The 18,098-nt window shown below is 36.6% G+C and overlaps 1 protein-coding gene across 1 annotated transcript in view; it reads right to left on the minus strand.

The window, feature by feature from the left end:
- Positions 1–18,098, minus strand: part of TBC1D32 (TBC1 domain family member 32) — a 184,002-nt gene that overhangs the window by 50,028 nt on the left and 115,876 nt on the right. The window contains exon 27 of the mRNA XM_082669226.1: positions 10,586–10,711. Coding sequence (XP_082525352.1) covers positions 10,586–10,711 — 126 coding nt within the window. The remainder of the gene's footprint in view (positions 1–10,585; positions 10,712–18,098) is intronic.

Here is an 18,098-nt window from a genome sequence, read left to right on the forward strand (position 1 = left end):
TAAGTAGATAGAAGACAGGCCAATTTAAAGTCCATGGGTACAAAACAACTTTGAGTTGTTATGGTATAGCTGAAGCACAGAAGGATTCAGAAGGTGATGGATTAGAAATTGTGCTGAATTCCTCTTTCCCTTGGTTAATTATGCCAAGAAGAGGGTGGATGAAAAAAGGAGCTTTGGTAAAAGAATCACACGATGGGCAAATACCACAGGAAGAATGCCATTAAGGCTAGACCAATAACGATATATGATGGTGCTCACAAGGTTAAAGTGAGTGGAAAAACAAAGGAATTGATGCTTTTGCCCCTTTAGCATCAGCCATTAGGGATCCTCCTTTCAGGCCTCAGGCTTTTATCATCATAGCACCTCTTATGCTTTCTTTCATGAGCTTTAATGTCTCTGTTTCTGCTTATAGCAGGCTGTATATGTCTTTTTTTTAAGTGATTTACTAGTGCTTTGATATTATCAGATAATCTAAATTATTAAAGATTTTGGTCTCATTACTGCATATTTGAAACAGTAACTGGCTAGGATCCCAGGGGGTCAACTGAGATAAAGGAAAGTGTTATAGGAATCAGATCCATAGATAAATGAGTAGACTGACAAAGTGAAAGAGTGGCATGGACATATATACACTACCAAATGTAAAATAGATAGCTAGTGGGAAGTAGCCGCATAGCACAGGGAGATCAGCTAGGTGGTTTGTGACCACCTAGAGGGGTGGGATAGGGAGGGGGGGAGGGAGGGAGATGCAAGAGGGAAGAGATATGGGAACATATGTATATTTATAACTGATTCACTTTGTTATAAAGCAGAAACTAACACACCATTGTGAAGCAATTATACTCCAAAAAAGATATTAAAAAAATTACTTTGTATAAGCACATTCACTGACATGGAAAATTCTGTACAACACTGTATTGAGTGAAATGGCAAAAGAAAATAGTATGGTAGGTATTAAATCTTTTTGGCTAAAAATAACTTAGTGCTAACCTTATCCTTCAGAGATTACAGGTAAATTTAACTTTCTTCATTTTGTTTATAATTTCTAGTTTTCCTAAAATGATCATGTATTTCACACAATAATTTAGTTGCTAAATGATTAATACTTGAATTAAAGTAGTAGCAGAGGACATGGATGAGAAAGAAAGATTAAAAAAAAATTAAGAATAAACTCTAAGACATGGTAACCAAGTACATGAGAGTCAGAGGATGAAAGAAAGAGAGAAGTCAAAGGGAACCAGGCTGTTTCTTTCAATTACTGTACTAGGTATATACTAGTGACAGCAGTCAGAAAAGAGAATGCAAGAAGAATACACTTTAATACTTTCCATGGCATCTCATATAGATAAAATCTAAATGGCAGGACAAAATGAGAAAACTAGATTAAATGCTCAGAGGAAAATTAAAAAATATATATAGCCAGAAGTAAATTTGAAACAAAAATACAGCCCCCACTTTTTTTTGTTGTTGTTGTTTAAAGAGGACACTTGACTCATGTCATCTTATCCTAAGTGATTATGTGGAGGCACCTAATGCACACTGTTGCTCAAATTTTGCCCCTAATGTTATTCTCCCCACTGAAAGGAACCAGAATCCCTTGAACTATGTTTAGGAGCTGAAAAAGTGAGTCTAGATGACCTCATTGCTGTTACTATGCCAGGATTCTTTCAGAGGAAAACAGAAAAAATAAATTAAAATTTAAAGGACAAAGAGGCCAACTTAAACAAAAACTCTTAAGAGTCCAAGTTGTGATAATTTGAGCATTTGAAGTATACAGTTATACAAAATGTATTATAGTTATAAAGCATACCAGTTTCCAACACTGTCTATCAGACATGTTGTACATGTTATCTAGTGACCAACTCAAATTATATGAATCCTACACTAGAATTCCAGTTATAAACTATATTATCAATATTAGAGAACAGAAATAGGAAGAACATACTTGGAACCTATTTAAAATTGTATATTTAATTATTAGGTCACAAATAAAAGATTAGTGGAAAACAATGATTAGAAGATAATGTGAGAAATAGAAGCTTTTTGTAATACGGAGACAACTCTACAAAGACAGATATAAGAGTAGAAATTAAACGTGCAATTGATGATGGAATCCAATGTTTAGAATGGATAGACAACAAGAGGCTAGGTTAGTAAATTCAGGGGAAACTAGAAGTCAATCAGACCTACAGAGACCTTCCTGACAAGAAACTATGTTCTCTCCCAGAGCTGAATGAAATAAACACATGAAAATGAAGGAAATTTATAGAGGTTCAGGGAACATGTCCTCGTTAGTTCTATGCTAGGAAAAAGGTCTCAGATATAGTTGGGGGTAGGGTGGAAAATACTCACAGACCAAAAATAAGGTCATGAAAAGGAAAAATCTGACTCATGTTTTAAAAAATTAACTTCGGCCTGTGAGCTCTAGGTCATATAATCTATTGCTTCTCCGAGTGACTCATTACAAGTGAGTGCAGGAATGTTAGGCAATTACACATCTACATTGTCTCACTTGTTCTTAAAAGCTAAAACCCGGGAAAGAAAACTCTGGAAACAGCAGGAGCTCAAGCCAGAGAAAGTTTGAAATTTTCTCTCCTGATAGCTGTTTAGATGCCCTGGGTTTAAATCAATTTGGGAAGACTACTGATGGATTGTTCGCCCCCTCCTTACCATTACCTACAAAGGACAGTAGCTGCCCATAGTGGGGAGCAGAACAGAGGGTCAACAAGTAGGTTCTCAATAAGTTTCTTGTTAACTGAATTTCCTTTGTCTACCTCCTTTTGGATTCAGATCGTATAATTTATAGAGAGGTTAAGACTAATTCATTCACTCAATATTATAATTATGAAAAAATATTAATGAAGGTACATGGTATTTATTGTGCACTGCAGAGTCTTACGTAGAGATTTTGGGGAGAAAATGCAGCATAGGTAATGATAATTTTAAAATCTTTGGTTCTTGATAACTGTAGATTGCTTATATTTAAAACCCAAGTTGACCGAGACTTTCAAGACGACAGAGGAGTAAGACATGGAGATCACCTTCCTCCCCACAAATACATCAGAAATACATCTACATGTGGAACAACTCCTACACAACACCTGCTGAATGCTGGCAGAAGACCTCAGACTTCCCAAAAGGCAAGAAACTCCCCATGTACCTGGGTAGGGCAAAAGAAAAAAGTAAAAAACAGAGACAAAGATTAGGGATGGGACCTGCACCTCTGGGAGGGAGCTGTGAAGGAGGAAAAGTTTCCACACACTAGGAAGCCCATTCACTGGCGGAGAGTGCGGGTGGCGGAGCCGGGTAGCTTTGGAGCCATGGAGGAGAGCGCAGCAACAGAGGTGCGGAGGCCAAAGCGGAAAGATTCCCGCACAGAGGATCGGTGCCGACCAGCACTCACCAGCCCGAGAGGCTTGTCTGCTCACCCGCAGGGGCGGGTGGGGGCTGGGAGCTGAGGCTCAGGCTTCGGAGGTCAGATCCCAGGGGGAGGACTTAGGTTGGCTGCGTAAACACAGCCTGAAGGAGGCTAGTGCACCACAGCTAGACGGGAGGGAGTCCGGGAAAAGGTCTGGACCTGCCGAAGAGGCAAGAGACCATTGTTTCAGGGTGTGCGAGGAGAAGGGATTCAGGGCACCACCTAAACAAGCTCCAAGGCTATCAGCTTGGACAGCAGAGATGGGCATGAGATGCTAAGGCTGCTGCTGCTGCCAACAAGAAACCTGTGTGCAAGCACAGGTCACTCTCCACACCTCCCCGCCCGGGAGCCTGTGTGGCCCGCCACTGCCAGGGTCCCGTGATCCAGGGACAACTTCCCCAGGAGAACACAGGGTGCACCTCAGGCTGTTGCAACGTCATGCTGGCCTCTTCTGCTGCAGGCTTGCCCCCCATTCTGTACACCTCTTTTCCCCTGGCCTGACTGAGCCAGAGCCCCCGAATCAGCTGCTCCATTAACCCTGTCCTATCTGGGTGGGAACAGACACCCTCAGGCGATCTACACGCAGAGGCGAGGCCAAATCCAAAGCTGAACCCCAGGAGCTGTGCGAACAAAGAAGAGAAAGGGAAATCTCCCAGCAGCCTCAGGAGCAGCGGATTAAATCTTCACAATCAGCTTGATGTACCCTGCATCTGTGGAATACCTGAATAGACAACGAATCATCCCAAAATTGAGGTGGTGGATTTTGGGAGCAACTGTAGACTTCGGTTTTGCTTTCTGCAGCTAATTTGTTTCTGGTCTCATGTTTATCTTAGGTCAGTATTTAGAATTTATTATAATTGGTAGATATGCTTATTGATTTGGCTGCTCTCTTCCTTTTGTTTTTAATATAGAGATATGTATTTTTCCTTTTTCTCTTTTTGTCAGTGTGTATGTGTATGCTTCTTTGTGTGATGTTGCCTGTATAGCTTTGCTTTTACCGTTTCTCCTAGGGTTGTGCCTGTCCTTTTTTTTTTTAGTATAATTTTTAGCGCTTCTTATCATTGGTGTATCTGTTTTTTCTTTGGTTGCTTCCTTCTTTCTTTTTTTTTCTGTTTTTATTACTTAAATTTTTATTTTAATAACTTTATTTTTATTTTTTCTTTCTTTCTTTCTCCCTTTTCTTCTGAGTTGTGTGGCTGGCAGGGTCTTCGTACTCTGGCCAGGTGTCAGGCATGTGCCTCTGAGGTGACAGAGCCGAGATCAGGACACTGGACCACCAGAGACCTCCCAGCTCCGTATAATATCAAACGGTGAAAGCTCTCCCAGCAATATCCATCTCAATGCTAAGACCCAGCTCCACTCAAAGACCAGCAAGCTACAGTGCTGGACATCCTATGCCAAATAACTAGCAAGACAGAAACATGACCCCACCCATTAGCAGAGAGGTTGCCTAAAATCATTATAAGGTCAAAGACACCCCAAAACACACTACTGGACATGAGCCTGATGACCAGAAAGACAAGATCCAGCCTCATCCACCAGAACAGAGGCACCAGTCCCCTCCACCAGGAAGCCTATACAACCCACCGAACAAACCTTAGCCACTGGGGGCACACACCAAAAACAATGGGAAATACAAACCTGCAGCCTGAGAAACAAGACCCCAAACACAGTAAGATAAGCAAAATGAGAGGACAGAGAAACAAACAGCACATGAAGGAGCAGGGTAAAAACCCACCAGACCAAACAAATGAAGAAGACATAGGCAGTCTACCTGAAAAAGAATTCAGAGTAATTATAGTAAAGATGATCCAAAATCGTGTAAATAGAATGGAGGAAATACAAGAAATGTTTAACAAGGACCTAGAAGAACTAAAGAGCAAACAAACAATGATGAACAACACAATAAATGAAATTAAAAATTCTCTAGGAGTCAAAGGAAGAATAACTGAGGCAGAAGGACAGATAAGTGACCTGGAATATAAAATAGTGGAAATAACTACCGCAGAACAGAATAAAGAAAAAAGAATGAAAAGAATTGAGGACAGGCTCAGAGACCTCTGGGACAACATTAAACGCACCAACATTTGAATAATAGGGGTCCCAGAAGAAGAAGAGAAAAAGAAAGGGACTAGAAAATACATGAAGAGATTATAGTTGAAAACTTCCCTCACGTGGGAAAGGAAATGGTCAACCAAGTCCAGGAAGCGGAGAGAGTCCCATACAGGATAAATCCAAGGAGAAACACGCCAAGGCACATATTAATCAGACTATCAAAACTTAAATACAAAGAAAAAATATTAAAAGCAGCAAGGGAAAAACAACAAATAACATACAGGGAGTCCACAAAAGGTTAACAGCTTATCTTTCAGGAGAAACTCTGCAAGCCAGAGGGAGTGGCAAGACATATTACAAGTGATGAAAGGGAAAAACCTGCAACCAAGAATACTCTACCCAGCAAGGATCTCACTCAGATTCGACAGTGAAATTAAAACCTTTACAGACAAGCAAATTCTAAGAGAATGCAGCACCAACAAACCAGCTTTAAAACAAATGCTAAAGGAACTTCTCTAGGCAGGAAACACAAGAGAAGGAAAAGACCTATAATAACGAACCCAAAACAGCGAAGAAAATGGTAATAGGAACATACATGTCGATAACTACGTTAAATGTAAATGGGTTAAATGCTCCAACCAAAAGACATAGACTGGCTGAATGGATACAAAAACAAGACCCATATATATGCTGTCTACAAGAGACCCACTTCAGAGCTAGGAACACATACAGAAAGTACGGGGAAGGAAAAAAGATATTCCATGCAAATGGAAATCAAAAGAAAGCTGGAGTAGCAATTCTCATATCAGACAAAATAGACTTTAAAACAAAGACTAGGGCTTCCCTGGTGGGGCAGTGGTTGAGAGTCCATCTGCCAATGCAGGGGACACGGGTTCGTGCCCTGGTCTGGGAAGATCCCACATGCTGCAGAGCGGCTGGGCCCGTGAGCCATGGCTGCTGAGCCTGCAAATCCAAAGCCTGTGCTCCGCAATGGGAGAGGCCACAACAGTGAGAGGCCCGCGTACCGCAGAAAAAAATCCCGCCCAAAATCCCCCAAAAAACCAAAAAAACCCAAAGACTATTACAAGAGACAAACAAGGACACTACATAATGATAAAGGGATCAATCGAAGAAGAAGAAATAACAATCGTACATATTTATGCACCCAACATAGGAGCACCTCAATACATAAGGCAAATAATAACAGCCATAAAAGGGGAAATCGACAGTAACACAATCATAGTAGGGGACTTCAACAACCCACTTTCACCAATGGACAGATCATCCAAAATGAAACAAAATAAGGAAACACAAGCTTTAAATGATACATTAAACAAGATGGGCTTAATTGATATTTATAGGACATTTCCTGCCAAAACAGCAGAGTACACTTTCTTCTCAAGTGCTCCTGAAACATTCTCCAGAATAGATCATATCTTGGGTCACAAATCAAGCCTTGGTAAATTTAAGAAAAGTGAAATTGTATCAAGTATCTTTTCTGACCACAACACTATGAGACTGCATATCAATTACAAGAAAAAATCTATAAAAAATACAAATACATGGAGGCTAATCAATACACTACTAAATAACCAAGAGATCACTAAGAAATCAAAGAGGAAATCGAAAAATACCTAGAAACAAATTACAATGGAAACACGATGACCCAACACCTATGGGACGCAGCAAAAGCACTTCTAAGAGGGAAGTTTATAGCAATACAATCATACTGCAAGAAACAAAAAGCATCTCAAATAAACAACCTAACCTTACACCTAAAGCAATTAGAGAAAGAAGAACAAAAAAATCCCCAAAGTTAGCAGAAGGAAAGAAATCATAAAGATCAGATCAGAAGTAAATGAAAAAAAAATGAAGGAAATGATAGCAAAGATCAATAAAACTAAATGCTGGTTCTTTGAGAAGATAAACAAAATTGATAAACCATCAGCCAGACTCATCAAGAAAAAAAGGGAGAAGGCTCAAATCAATAGAATTAGAAATGAAAAAGGAGAAGTAACAACTGACACTGCAAAAATACAAAGCATCATGAGAGATTACTGCAAGCAACTCTATGCCAATAAGATGGACAACCTGGAAGAAATGGACAAATTCTTAGAGAAGCACAACCTTCCAAGACTGAAACAGGAAGAAACAGAAAATTAAACACACCAATCACAAGCACAGAAATTGAGACTGTGATCAAAAATCTTCCAACCAACAAAAGCCCACCACCAGATGGCTTCACAGGTGAATTCTATCAAACATTTAGAGAAGAGCTAACACCTATCCTTCTCAAACTCTTCCAAAATATAGCAGAGTGAAAAACACTCCCAAACTCATTTTACAAGGCCACCATCACCCTGATACCAAAACCAGACAAAGATGTCACATAGAAAGAAAACTACAGGCCATTATCAGTGATGAACATAGATGTAAAAATCCTCAACAAAATACTAGCAAACAGAATCCAACAGCACATTAAAAGGATCATACACCCTGATCAAGTGGGGTTTATCCCAGGAATGCAAGGGTTCCTCAATATACACAAATCAATCAATGTGATACAACATATTAACAAACTGAAGGAGAAAAACCACATGATCATCTCAATAGATGCAGAAAAAACTTTAGACAAAATTCAACACCATTTATGATAAAAACCCTCCAGAAAGTAGGCAGAGAGGGAACTTTCCTCAACATAATAAAGGCCATATATGACAAACCCACAGCCAACATCATCCTCAATGGTGAAAAACTGAAACCATTTCCACTAAGATCAGGAACAAGACAAGGTTTCCCACTCTCACCACTACTATTCAACATGGGATCTAATGAAACTTGGAAGCCTTTGCACAGCAAAGGAAACCATAAACAAGACGAAAAGACAACCTTCAGAATGGGAGAAAATATTTGCAAATGAAGCAACTGACAAAGGATTAATCTCCAAATATACAAGCAGCTCAATATCAAAAAAGCCAACAACCCAATTCAAAAATGCACAGAAGACCTAAATAGACATCTCTCCAAAGAAGATATACACATTTCCAACAGACACATGAAAGGATGCTCAACACCACTAATCATCAGAGAAATGCAAATCAAAACTACAATGAGGTATCACCTCACACCAGTCAGAATGGCCATCATCAAAAAAATCTACAAACAACAAACACTGGAGAGGGTGTGGAGAAAAGGGAACCCTCTTGCACTGCTGGTGGAAATGTAAATTGATACAGTCACTCTGGAGAACAGTATGGAGGTTCCTTAAAGAACTAAATATAAAACTACCATACGACCCAGCAATCCCACTACTGGGCATACACCCTGAGCAAACCATAATTCAAAAAGAGTCATGTATATACACATACATATAGGTGATTCACTTTGTTATAAAGCAGAAACTAACACACCATTGTAAAACAATTATATTCCAATAAAGATGTCTAAAAAAAAAAAAACCCAAGTTGAACCAGATTATAGAGCCAGATGTACATGTGCATGCACACAGACAAATAAGCATGCCTGCCTTACAAAAGCATTTATTTGTTCAGTATTTCTGCAGCTTACCCCCCAAATTAGTTCATCTTAGCTTATAGACAGAAAACAAGTATGCTATGAGACTGGAGATATTAAAAACTTTTATCATCTTCTATCTCAATCAGTATTACGCTCACCTGGGTTTACTTAATAAATGTTGTTTGCCTCCCACGTGGAAAATATTAGGTAGTAAAGAGAAGGTGCAAAGAGGTAGTATCGAAAACTGATACTAAGCACGAGTTTTGGATTCAGATTGCTTGAATTCACTTCTTGGGTCTGCCACTGTGAACTGAGCTGGTTATCTAACATTTCCTGGCTTTTGTTTCCTTATCCATAAAATGCAGACTATCTTATAAAGTTGCTGTTAAAAGTAACTGAGTTTTGTGTAACCTACTAGACCTTGCTGGGCAGAGAGGTCAAGATCTACTTTTGAAAGTAGCTCAAAATCTAACAGTGGACACGGTATCAGAGTAATGTAGAACTAAGGTCAAATCTTGTGGGAAATGCCCCAAGATTCCAAATAGAACACAGTTTTAATGGTAATGTTCTACTTGTTTATGTTGTTTCAGAGTCATGGATAGGACTGAACAGGTGATTTCTCTCCTGTCTTATCACCATCCCTGTAAGAGAGAAACTCAGAAAACTACACCTTTACTTAGGGTGTTTAAACTGAACAATATTCCAAGCTGCTCCTTTCTCATTTTGTTCTGTACCTTTTGGCATTTGCAAAACCTATTTTAAATATTTTCTATTATGCAACCAGTGACAAATATATATTTCTAATACCTATTTTTAAAATATTTGGGGGCGTATGAAACAGGTGAACTGCTCATTTTACACTAAAATTTTGGAGAATAATGTTTGATTTCTTGCCCATATATATCATATTCCCTGAAAATATAATTTCTCCAACAAAATATAAACTTATTTTTATTTCCCATTTTTAATTTTACAGCAAATGATACAAACATGAAAACCATAAAGCATGGCTGATAAAGAGGACAATCATTTTCAAATTATAGCTTTCAAGAAATCTAGCTTATATTGACATTAGAACTTTTTCTTAGACTATCTTTATTTAAGATAATGTTAATTAAAACATAATTTTAGGAAGCATGCATGCATATAAATATCTGAACATAAAACAACTTGCTTGCTGGTTAGACAACATAGTTATCCCCACACACACACCCCCAAATTTCCTTAAAAGTCACTGAATTTATTTGGCTAGATGTGGCGGAGTTTCAAAATATGTCAAAACATTCAATAAAGTTCCAAAAACATAGCAGTATGGTATAGCTAGGTGAAAGCTGGTGAAACCAAGCAAACTGTTACCTAGGCAAAGGTAGATTTAGCTTCCAAGGCCTCTGAAACAGTACTAAAAGAAAGCTGAGTAATTTCTCAAATTTTAATTTTTGTTCTCCAGGACCACAAATTTCTCAGAAGTCAATGGACTTCTGGAATTAATATCATGTATTCTAGATATGATATGCCAGTACTAGTCTTCAGGAAAACATAGCTTCTGCTAATATACTCTTCAAGCCAAAACACTCACACAAATTGAAACATACTCACCACCTCCACCGACTGTATCAGGTTTGGCCTTCATCATTTTGCAAAATTGTCTTCGGCAGTTTTCTATCCACTCAGTTTGCTTATCAGACATTTTGAAGTGCAATAGAAGTTTGCCAAGATCATTGTCTAATAAGAAAGATGACTTGTTATGTTAACAAAACATGCTAGATACACTGAAAAATAAGTATTCAACTTAATTATGTAAACAGTTACAAGTTCCAGAAAAAGTATTTTATTTTATCTAGACAGACAAGGTCACTTGCCCTCATGAAACTTACATGTCATAAAGCATGTGTGTGTGTGTGTATGCCTATACTATATATACACAGATAGGAGTATAATTGAGCATAATCAAGACATACATAAGAGGTGTATATAACAACAACAACAACAAAAAAGACATACATATTCCAATGGTCTAAACTGGTTTTATTTAGTCCTAAAAAAGCAGCTACATATCCTCACACAGTCCTCATGGTCATCATATATAAAATTATATGATTAAGTATATAAATCATAATTTATTCAACTTTCCACATTTGACAATTAGGTCACTAAAAAACCTTCTCATATCAAAGCTACAGACATATTCTTTCATACAATCATCATGAGTATATAATTATACCAAACATATGCACACTAATATACACATAAACCAGAAAGAACTGTTTTGTTGGAAGAGTGTATAATTCTGATATTTAGTACTAATCTAATCTATTCTCTTTAAGTATCAAGACCAGAATGATTCTGTAATATTTCATAAATGGCCTCAATCAGAACCAATATCTAGAGAAAAATGAAATTGATTTAGTCAAAGGAGAAAATTATTATTTTTAATAAAGATTCTCAAAACCTTTAAACAAGAAATATCAAAGCTGATAATTTTGTTGAAAATTATATTATTAACAGCAGAGTATTAATGTTAAATGCATCTCAATATAAGTTAGGTAAAAGACAACTGAACAGCATTAAAATGGAATTTTTATAGTTTCCATTTAGAATATCTACATTACTTATTTCCCAAGAACAAACTATCTAGAACCTATTAAGAATCACTAATGGTTTGTACCTCTTAATCCCCTTCACTGATCTTGCCCCACCCTCCATAGGTGTAAAGTAAGATACAAGGATAAAATTACAGCAGAGAATGTAGCCAATATCTTATAAAAACTTTATATGGGGCATAATCTATAAATATACTGAATCACTATGTGGTATACCTGAAACTAATATAATACTGTTAAGAGTCAGTTATACTGCTATAAAAAATCACTAGTGGCACATGACTGGAAAGACAAATGCAGTTTGTTTTTCATCTTTGTTTCCTTCTGTGTCATTCTTTCTATCCATCTGCAAGCCTGCCTTTTATAACCACCACCATCTCCTTCAAATAGAGAATGTCCATACAGCTCTTCTGTAAATTACCTACTTTTTAAAAATCCTGTTATCTTTTGCCTCTTCCCTCCGGCTCTACAGCCTCATATTGCTCTCCTGTCTCTCCTTTCACATTTGCTATTCTATTTTGCTTTTTCATCTCATTCTAAGGAAAAGAGCACAGGCACTAGAGTGTAAACAATTCTGAAGCAGCAAATGTGGTATGCATCTGAATCTACCAATTGGTAGAAAGGCTAAAGGGCCCAATTTAGTACCTGGAAATTTGATTTGAGACAATAAACAAATGCTGAGCTGGAGACAGAGTGCCTGCAAGACTCCTAGAGAGACAACTTTGTATGCTCATAACCTCTGGTTATCGTTTCCCTCAGCTCTCAGTGGAAGCGTGAGCTCTTCAATATGCAACGTCACGACTAAAAATATTTAGTGATTTGATATGTTTATTGAAAATTTGTATCTGTGATGTTACCAAGTTTGAGGGAAACAGTTCCTTTATTCCCCCCCTCTAAATTTGGAACCAAATGAAAAGTAGACAGGAGAAGATAAATGGAGTTCAAAATATCAGTGCTAGTACTATAACAGCTAAATTAGGCACCATAACTTGGATCTCCTGCCACATAGACTTACAAGTATCTCCCCTGCACTGAATATATTCAATTACAGACAATGACAGACAACCAAAGGCCTCTGCTGACTGCTCTTGTTAGGAAAGGTATGAGTATAATCTAAAGATAAGCTAACTTAAAAAAACTTTTTAAAAACAGAAAAAATAAAACGGTAGGCTAACTTGGAAATACAGCCTTTAAGTAGGCTAATCTAAGATTTTCCATTCCTTCTCCAAAATTCACCTAACAAACATTTTTCTTTCCTAACTTTGTACAGAATAAGTGAGGAAGTCCAGAGAGAGGCTAATAATCTTACTCCAGCAAAAGCCCTTGGGCATGGAGAATGAGGCAAGGGGAAACGGAATCAAAGGAATGGTACCATAGGAATACAGTAACTCTGAATCAGTGATTTGGGGAGTAGAACAACCATGAACGATACACAGAATTTCATGTTTGCCAAAATTTCTATGTTTATAATCACACACAAAAAAATAAAAACCAAAGTCCTGCTTCTGGCCATGATGGAGGAACTAGAAACAGACTTGCCTTCCTGCCATAAACAACTTGAAAAATGGGTAAAATATACCCAAACAGTTTTCAGACACTGGCCAATAGGCAGTACAGGACCGTCATGTCTGAGAAAAGGGAAACTAATGAGGTAACTTTTACACTTGGGCCCTGTTTTTTTTCTTGAATCACTTTCAAGATCACTGTGCAGGAAGGGGGATGCCCTGGAGGTCTGGCTGAGTTAAAGAGACAGAAGTCAAATTGCAGAGAGGCTGAGGAGACTAAAATTTGTGGATCAGAGTACTGAAGAGGATGAACAAAGGAAGAACTCCAGAAATCTGTATAAGTCTTTGTCAAGTTGGTTGCAAAGAATCAGCTGTGCAGTTGAAGAGTGAAGCTCCACAAGACTGGGTAAAGAACAGCTGAGAGCTGTAAAATGAACAATTCCCAGAGGATACATAGGGTTAGAAGATGTCCAAGTTCCAAACAGAGTGTGAAGAGTCCTCCTTAATTACCAGAGTGTTCCACAGACCAGAAGAGTCACACCTTAGTAACAGAGTTAAATTAGCCATAAAGACAACTTTGCACCTACCCTAACAAAAAAATGAAAGCCCTGAATGATCAAACTGATCCACGAGTAACTTGACTGCATGCCCAAAAATGTCCATTACTCTTTAAAGACAACAAAATCTAGCACTCAACTATGTAAAATTAATAATGTTGAATATTCAATTAAAAATTACTAACATGAGAAAGGGGGAAAAAACGACTCATAACCAGTAGTTAAATCAGTTAATACAAAGACTCAGAAAGGACTGAGGTGATACAATTAGCAGCCCCAAATTTTAAAGCAGTTGTTTTTAAGGATTTTAAGAAAATACAAACAAAAAGTGATGTTTAACCAAATCGTAGTTATCTACACTGGTATCCTACTTAGTAAAATGATACAACCAAGTGGTACATGTAACAAACTAGATGAATCTCAAAACCATTATGCTTAAAGAAAGCAAGCACAAATAAAGTATCCTATGTGATTCTATTTGTATGAAGTGCTAGAATGGAAAAACGAATCTATAGCTATAGTTCTCAAATGGACTAAGTTTTGCTCCCCATATTTCAGTACTGTCTATAGACACTTCTGGCTGTCACAGCTGGGCGGGGTGGGTGCAAAGAGAGAGTTCTATGGGCATCTAGTGAGCAGAGACCAGGAGGCTGCTAAAAATCCTACAATGCACAGGACAGCTCCCTCTGGCAACAAGCAATTAAGCACTTACTACCACTGAGTAAAATGGAAGAAAGGAAAATCATCAAGTTTCATGTTTACAAAATTCAATTAGAGTCAATATTTCATACCTAAACTCTGAAATTCTTTGTTATGGTAAGCACCATAATCTTTTCATACTTGATGATATTGTATAATTTATTTCTCAAAAGATTATTATATAGAAGTAAAGATTATACTTATACTATAAATAATGTAAAAAGAACCTCAATTTCAAGGGGAGGAAAAATGTAAGCTTAATATAAATGCAAAGAAAATCTATACAGAAAACTTTTAGCACTTCTTTCTGAGGATATCAGACATTTTAAATGCCCATTTTATACAGAATATCATAAACAACTGCTACAAAAGAAACAAATAAATGGAAGATTTCATAAACTAACTAGCAACAGATTCCTAGGCTTAATTTGGAAAGTCACCCTTCTTTCTATTAGACTGAAGCTCATTTGTGAAATATTTGCTTCCAATTTGTGTTTTCTGCTTATCTTTTCTTTTTCCATGTATATTAATAGAGTTATTCCAGCTTACTCTTAATACAATAAATAAGAAGACCCTGTAGTGGTCTCCAAGAAGCAACTAGACAGATGCTTAATATTAGTTCTTCCTACATTTCTAAATGTGAGAGTATCTAAATTCTTCCATGTCTTTATTTTGTTTGAACTGTGAGTTCTTAAACCCATGACATCTATATGTTATATAGATTATTCCTCACTTTGGAAATATCATATCACTTTTCCTTTTAATATGTGATAATTAAGCATGTACTATAAGAGAAATCAGTGAAAAGTTTTTTAAAAAAAATAAGGAATTAGTTTTCCCTTATGACCTGCACCTAAACTAGCAGGTGATCTATTTCTGCTGGTTGCCATTCATGTTTATTGCAAACATGAAAGTAAGAAGCACATGAAGAGTTTTATCATTCAAAAGTAAATACTTATTCTGATTTTTAAACTAAGTATCTCAACAGCTGCAGCTCAAGATTTACTACACTGGAAAGAAACCATAATCTTATATCCCTATTCTCAGTTAACAGGATGATGCCAAATCAAAGCCATTTACCTTTACCTGCAGAAAATAAATTTTAATTCCAAGGTTAGAAACAATACAGAAAGAAAAAAGAAAAAGTGTCTGACTTGACATAAAGGCCTAGATAAATATTTAATAAAAGGGAGAATTCATCACTAAAAATATTTATAGACTATATGTGTAAGACATAATACAAAAAGGTTTTTAAAATCAGAATACCCATCATCATGTTGCATTACATTTTATGTAGTATAATATTATTTTTCAAAGCACTTTCAATTTTTCCCATGGGATTCTATTTTTAGTTGATTGGAGGAAGGGTGGTAATCCTAAATCTTACATAATTTATCAGACTAGAAATAAAAGCAACCTAGTCTACTCATTTGTTAATTTGGCAATTTTCACTCTTTTATTAAAATGTAGTTGCCATTATAGGTCATCTCATTCTCCCTTTTCTCCTCTTAAGTTCAATTCTACTTACTATGTAGATAATATTCCAATTTTGAATCTAACTATTAGGATTATATAATGATTGTCATCCCATTTGTAAGTTAAAAAGACATGAAGATAATTCATAGGGACATGGGCATGAACTTAATGTCTGAAAAGACAGAAATTACCAAAGGGTCAGCAAGGAGCAGCATCAGTGAATAAAGAATTAAACCCAGTCGTGCCCTGGTCCGGGAGGATCCCACATGCCGCGGAGCAGCTAGGCCTGTGAGCCATGGCCGCTGAGCCTGCGCGTCCGGAGCCTGTGCTCCGCAACGGGAGAGGCCACAGCAGTGAGAGGTCCGCGCACCGCAAAAAAAAAAAAAAAAAAAAAAAAAAGAATTAAACCCAGTAAGATAAAAATAAAAATTTGGTAAACAAAATCAATATAGAGAAATGAAAACTGTCTTTTAAAAATAAGGATATTATTCTAATGGCAAAATAACAGTATTTGTAGTTGAAAAGGCTAAATTTCAACATCTTTTAATGCAAACAATTTAAAATAACATCAGCATGTCTTGAGAGCTAGAATATGTTGGCATCCTAAGACTGTAACTACAAAAGCTATCAACTTTATTGCTCATTCACTCAACACTGAATAACCCCAGAGACACAAAATATGGTGCTGTTGTTCTACAGCTCCATCTCTAATGTAGAAACTTTATCCATATTTGTTTTCTTACTGACCAAAATGCATTGCAATGATTAACTTTCGATAAACAGTAGGCTCCAACTATGAAATATTCAAAGTAGACATATATAAAAATACTTAGCAAAAAGCCTTTTCCACCCCCCAACATATTAACACATAATATGTTTTAATAAACATTGCCAATGGTTTGAATGTTCACTTGCGCCTTTATAAAGTATCAAATCTATGCAAATAATACAGATTTAATACAGTGACTTAGATTCCTGACCTTCACCTAAGAACATCACATGGTCCTTGTAAGCATTTGATCAACACATAGAATCTAACGATTCAACATAGATTTTATACAAAGTTCACTCAGAGTTGAAAAATTACAAAGTGTGAAAAGCAAGTTCTATCTAGAACTCATTTCAATTTTGTATGACAATCTCCCTCTTTTTCTCATTTAATTTGTAGAAAGAAAAACAACTTCATGTTGAGGCAAAAAGAAAAAAAAAGATACCATAGTGAGATTTATCTCTCATATAAGATTTAAAATGACCTGTTTTCTCATATATGTATAAAGTCACCTAAAAATATCCAATTACAATATCTGAATAATCAGAGAGTAACGATTTTAACATTATTTTGTGCTTTCCATTAAAGGGAATGATTATCACCATGGAACTTACTCTTTTATACAGTACTTGAAACAGAATGTTTCTGCCAGTCAGAAAATCAATTTCCTATGAGATAAGTAGAAATGCAGTAGAGGAAGTGGTAGAGTTAAGACACTGAAAGCTATAAAAGATTAAATTGGATGTAATCACAGAATAAAGGTTGTGCATTTTTTTGGTTTTTTTTTCAACTGTGAAAAAATGAGATGTAATGCTAACAATGCATACCTTTCATGTGCTATATATGGGTAAAGTAGTACTTTGTAAATGATAAAATAAGAATAATAAAAGTGACTCCTTCATGAATGATATATGTAGAAGTCTAGCTCAAGGAGCTTTCTAACTGCAAAGCCATTCATTCTCTAAAAACTGAGTCAGATCAGAGGTTATTCCAGGTATAAATTAAAATTTCTAAACTTACTTCAGATTAGCCTAGAAGGAATTCCCAGTGCCCTCTGACAAAGATTTGGAAGACAGAGTTTGATGATTAGAAAAACAAAGGGAGAAGAAATCCAATATTAATTCCCCCATTCATTCAATAAATATTTATTATTGCCTACTACTTTAGACAAAAATGTTCATGGAGGTGACATTCTAGAGTAGCAGCCAGTGAAAAAATAAATACATAAGTAAACTTCATAGGTAAACTATAAGTGCTGTTAGAGAAATAAACAGGGAGCCAGAGAGAGAAGCAAGGGAAGAAGTCTATTTTACATAACGTGGAAATTACTTCTATGAAGAAGTAACATTCAGACTAAGCTTCAAAAGGTTTAGAAGGAATTACCCAAATGAAGAGTAGGAATTAGTACTCCAGGAAAAGGGAATATCAAGAGCAGAGGCCCAGAAGCACAAACAATGTATTTTAAGGCATGAAAGAAGTTTCTAAATCATATATTTGATAAGG

This window comes from Grampus griseus (genome assembly GCF_964374135.1).
Source record: "Grampus griseus genome assembly, chromosome: 13".
Taxonomy (NCBI): domain Eukaryota; kingdom Metazoa; phylum Chordata; class Mammalia; order Artiodactyla; family Delphinidae; genus Grampus; species Grampus griseus.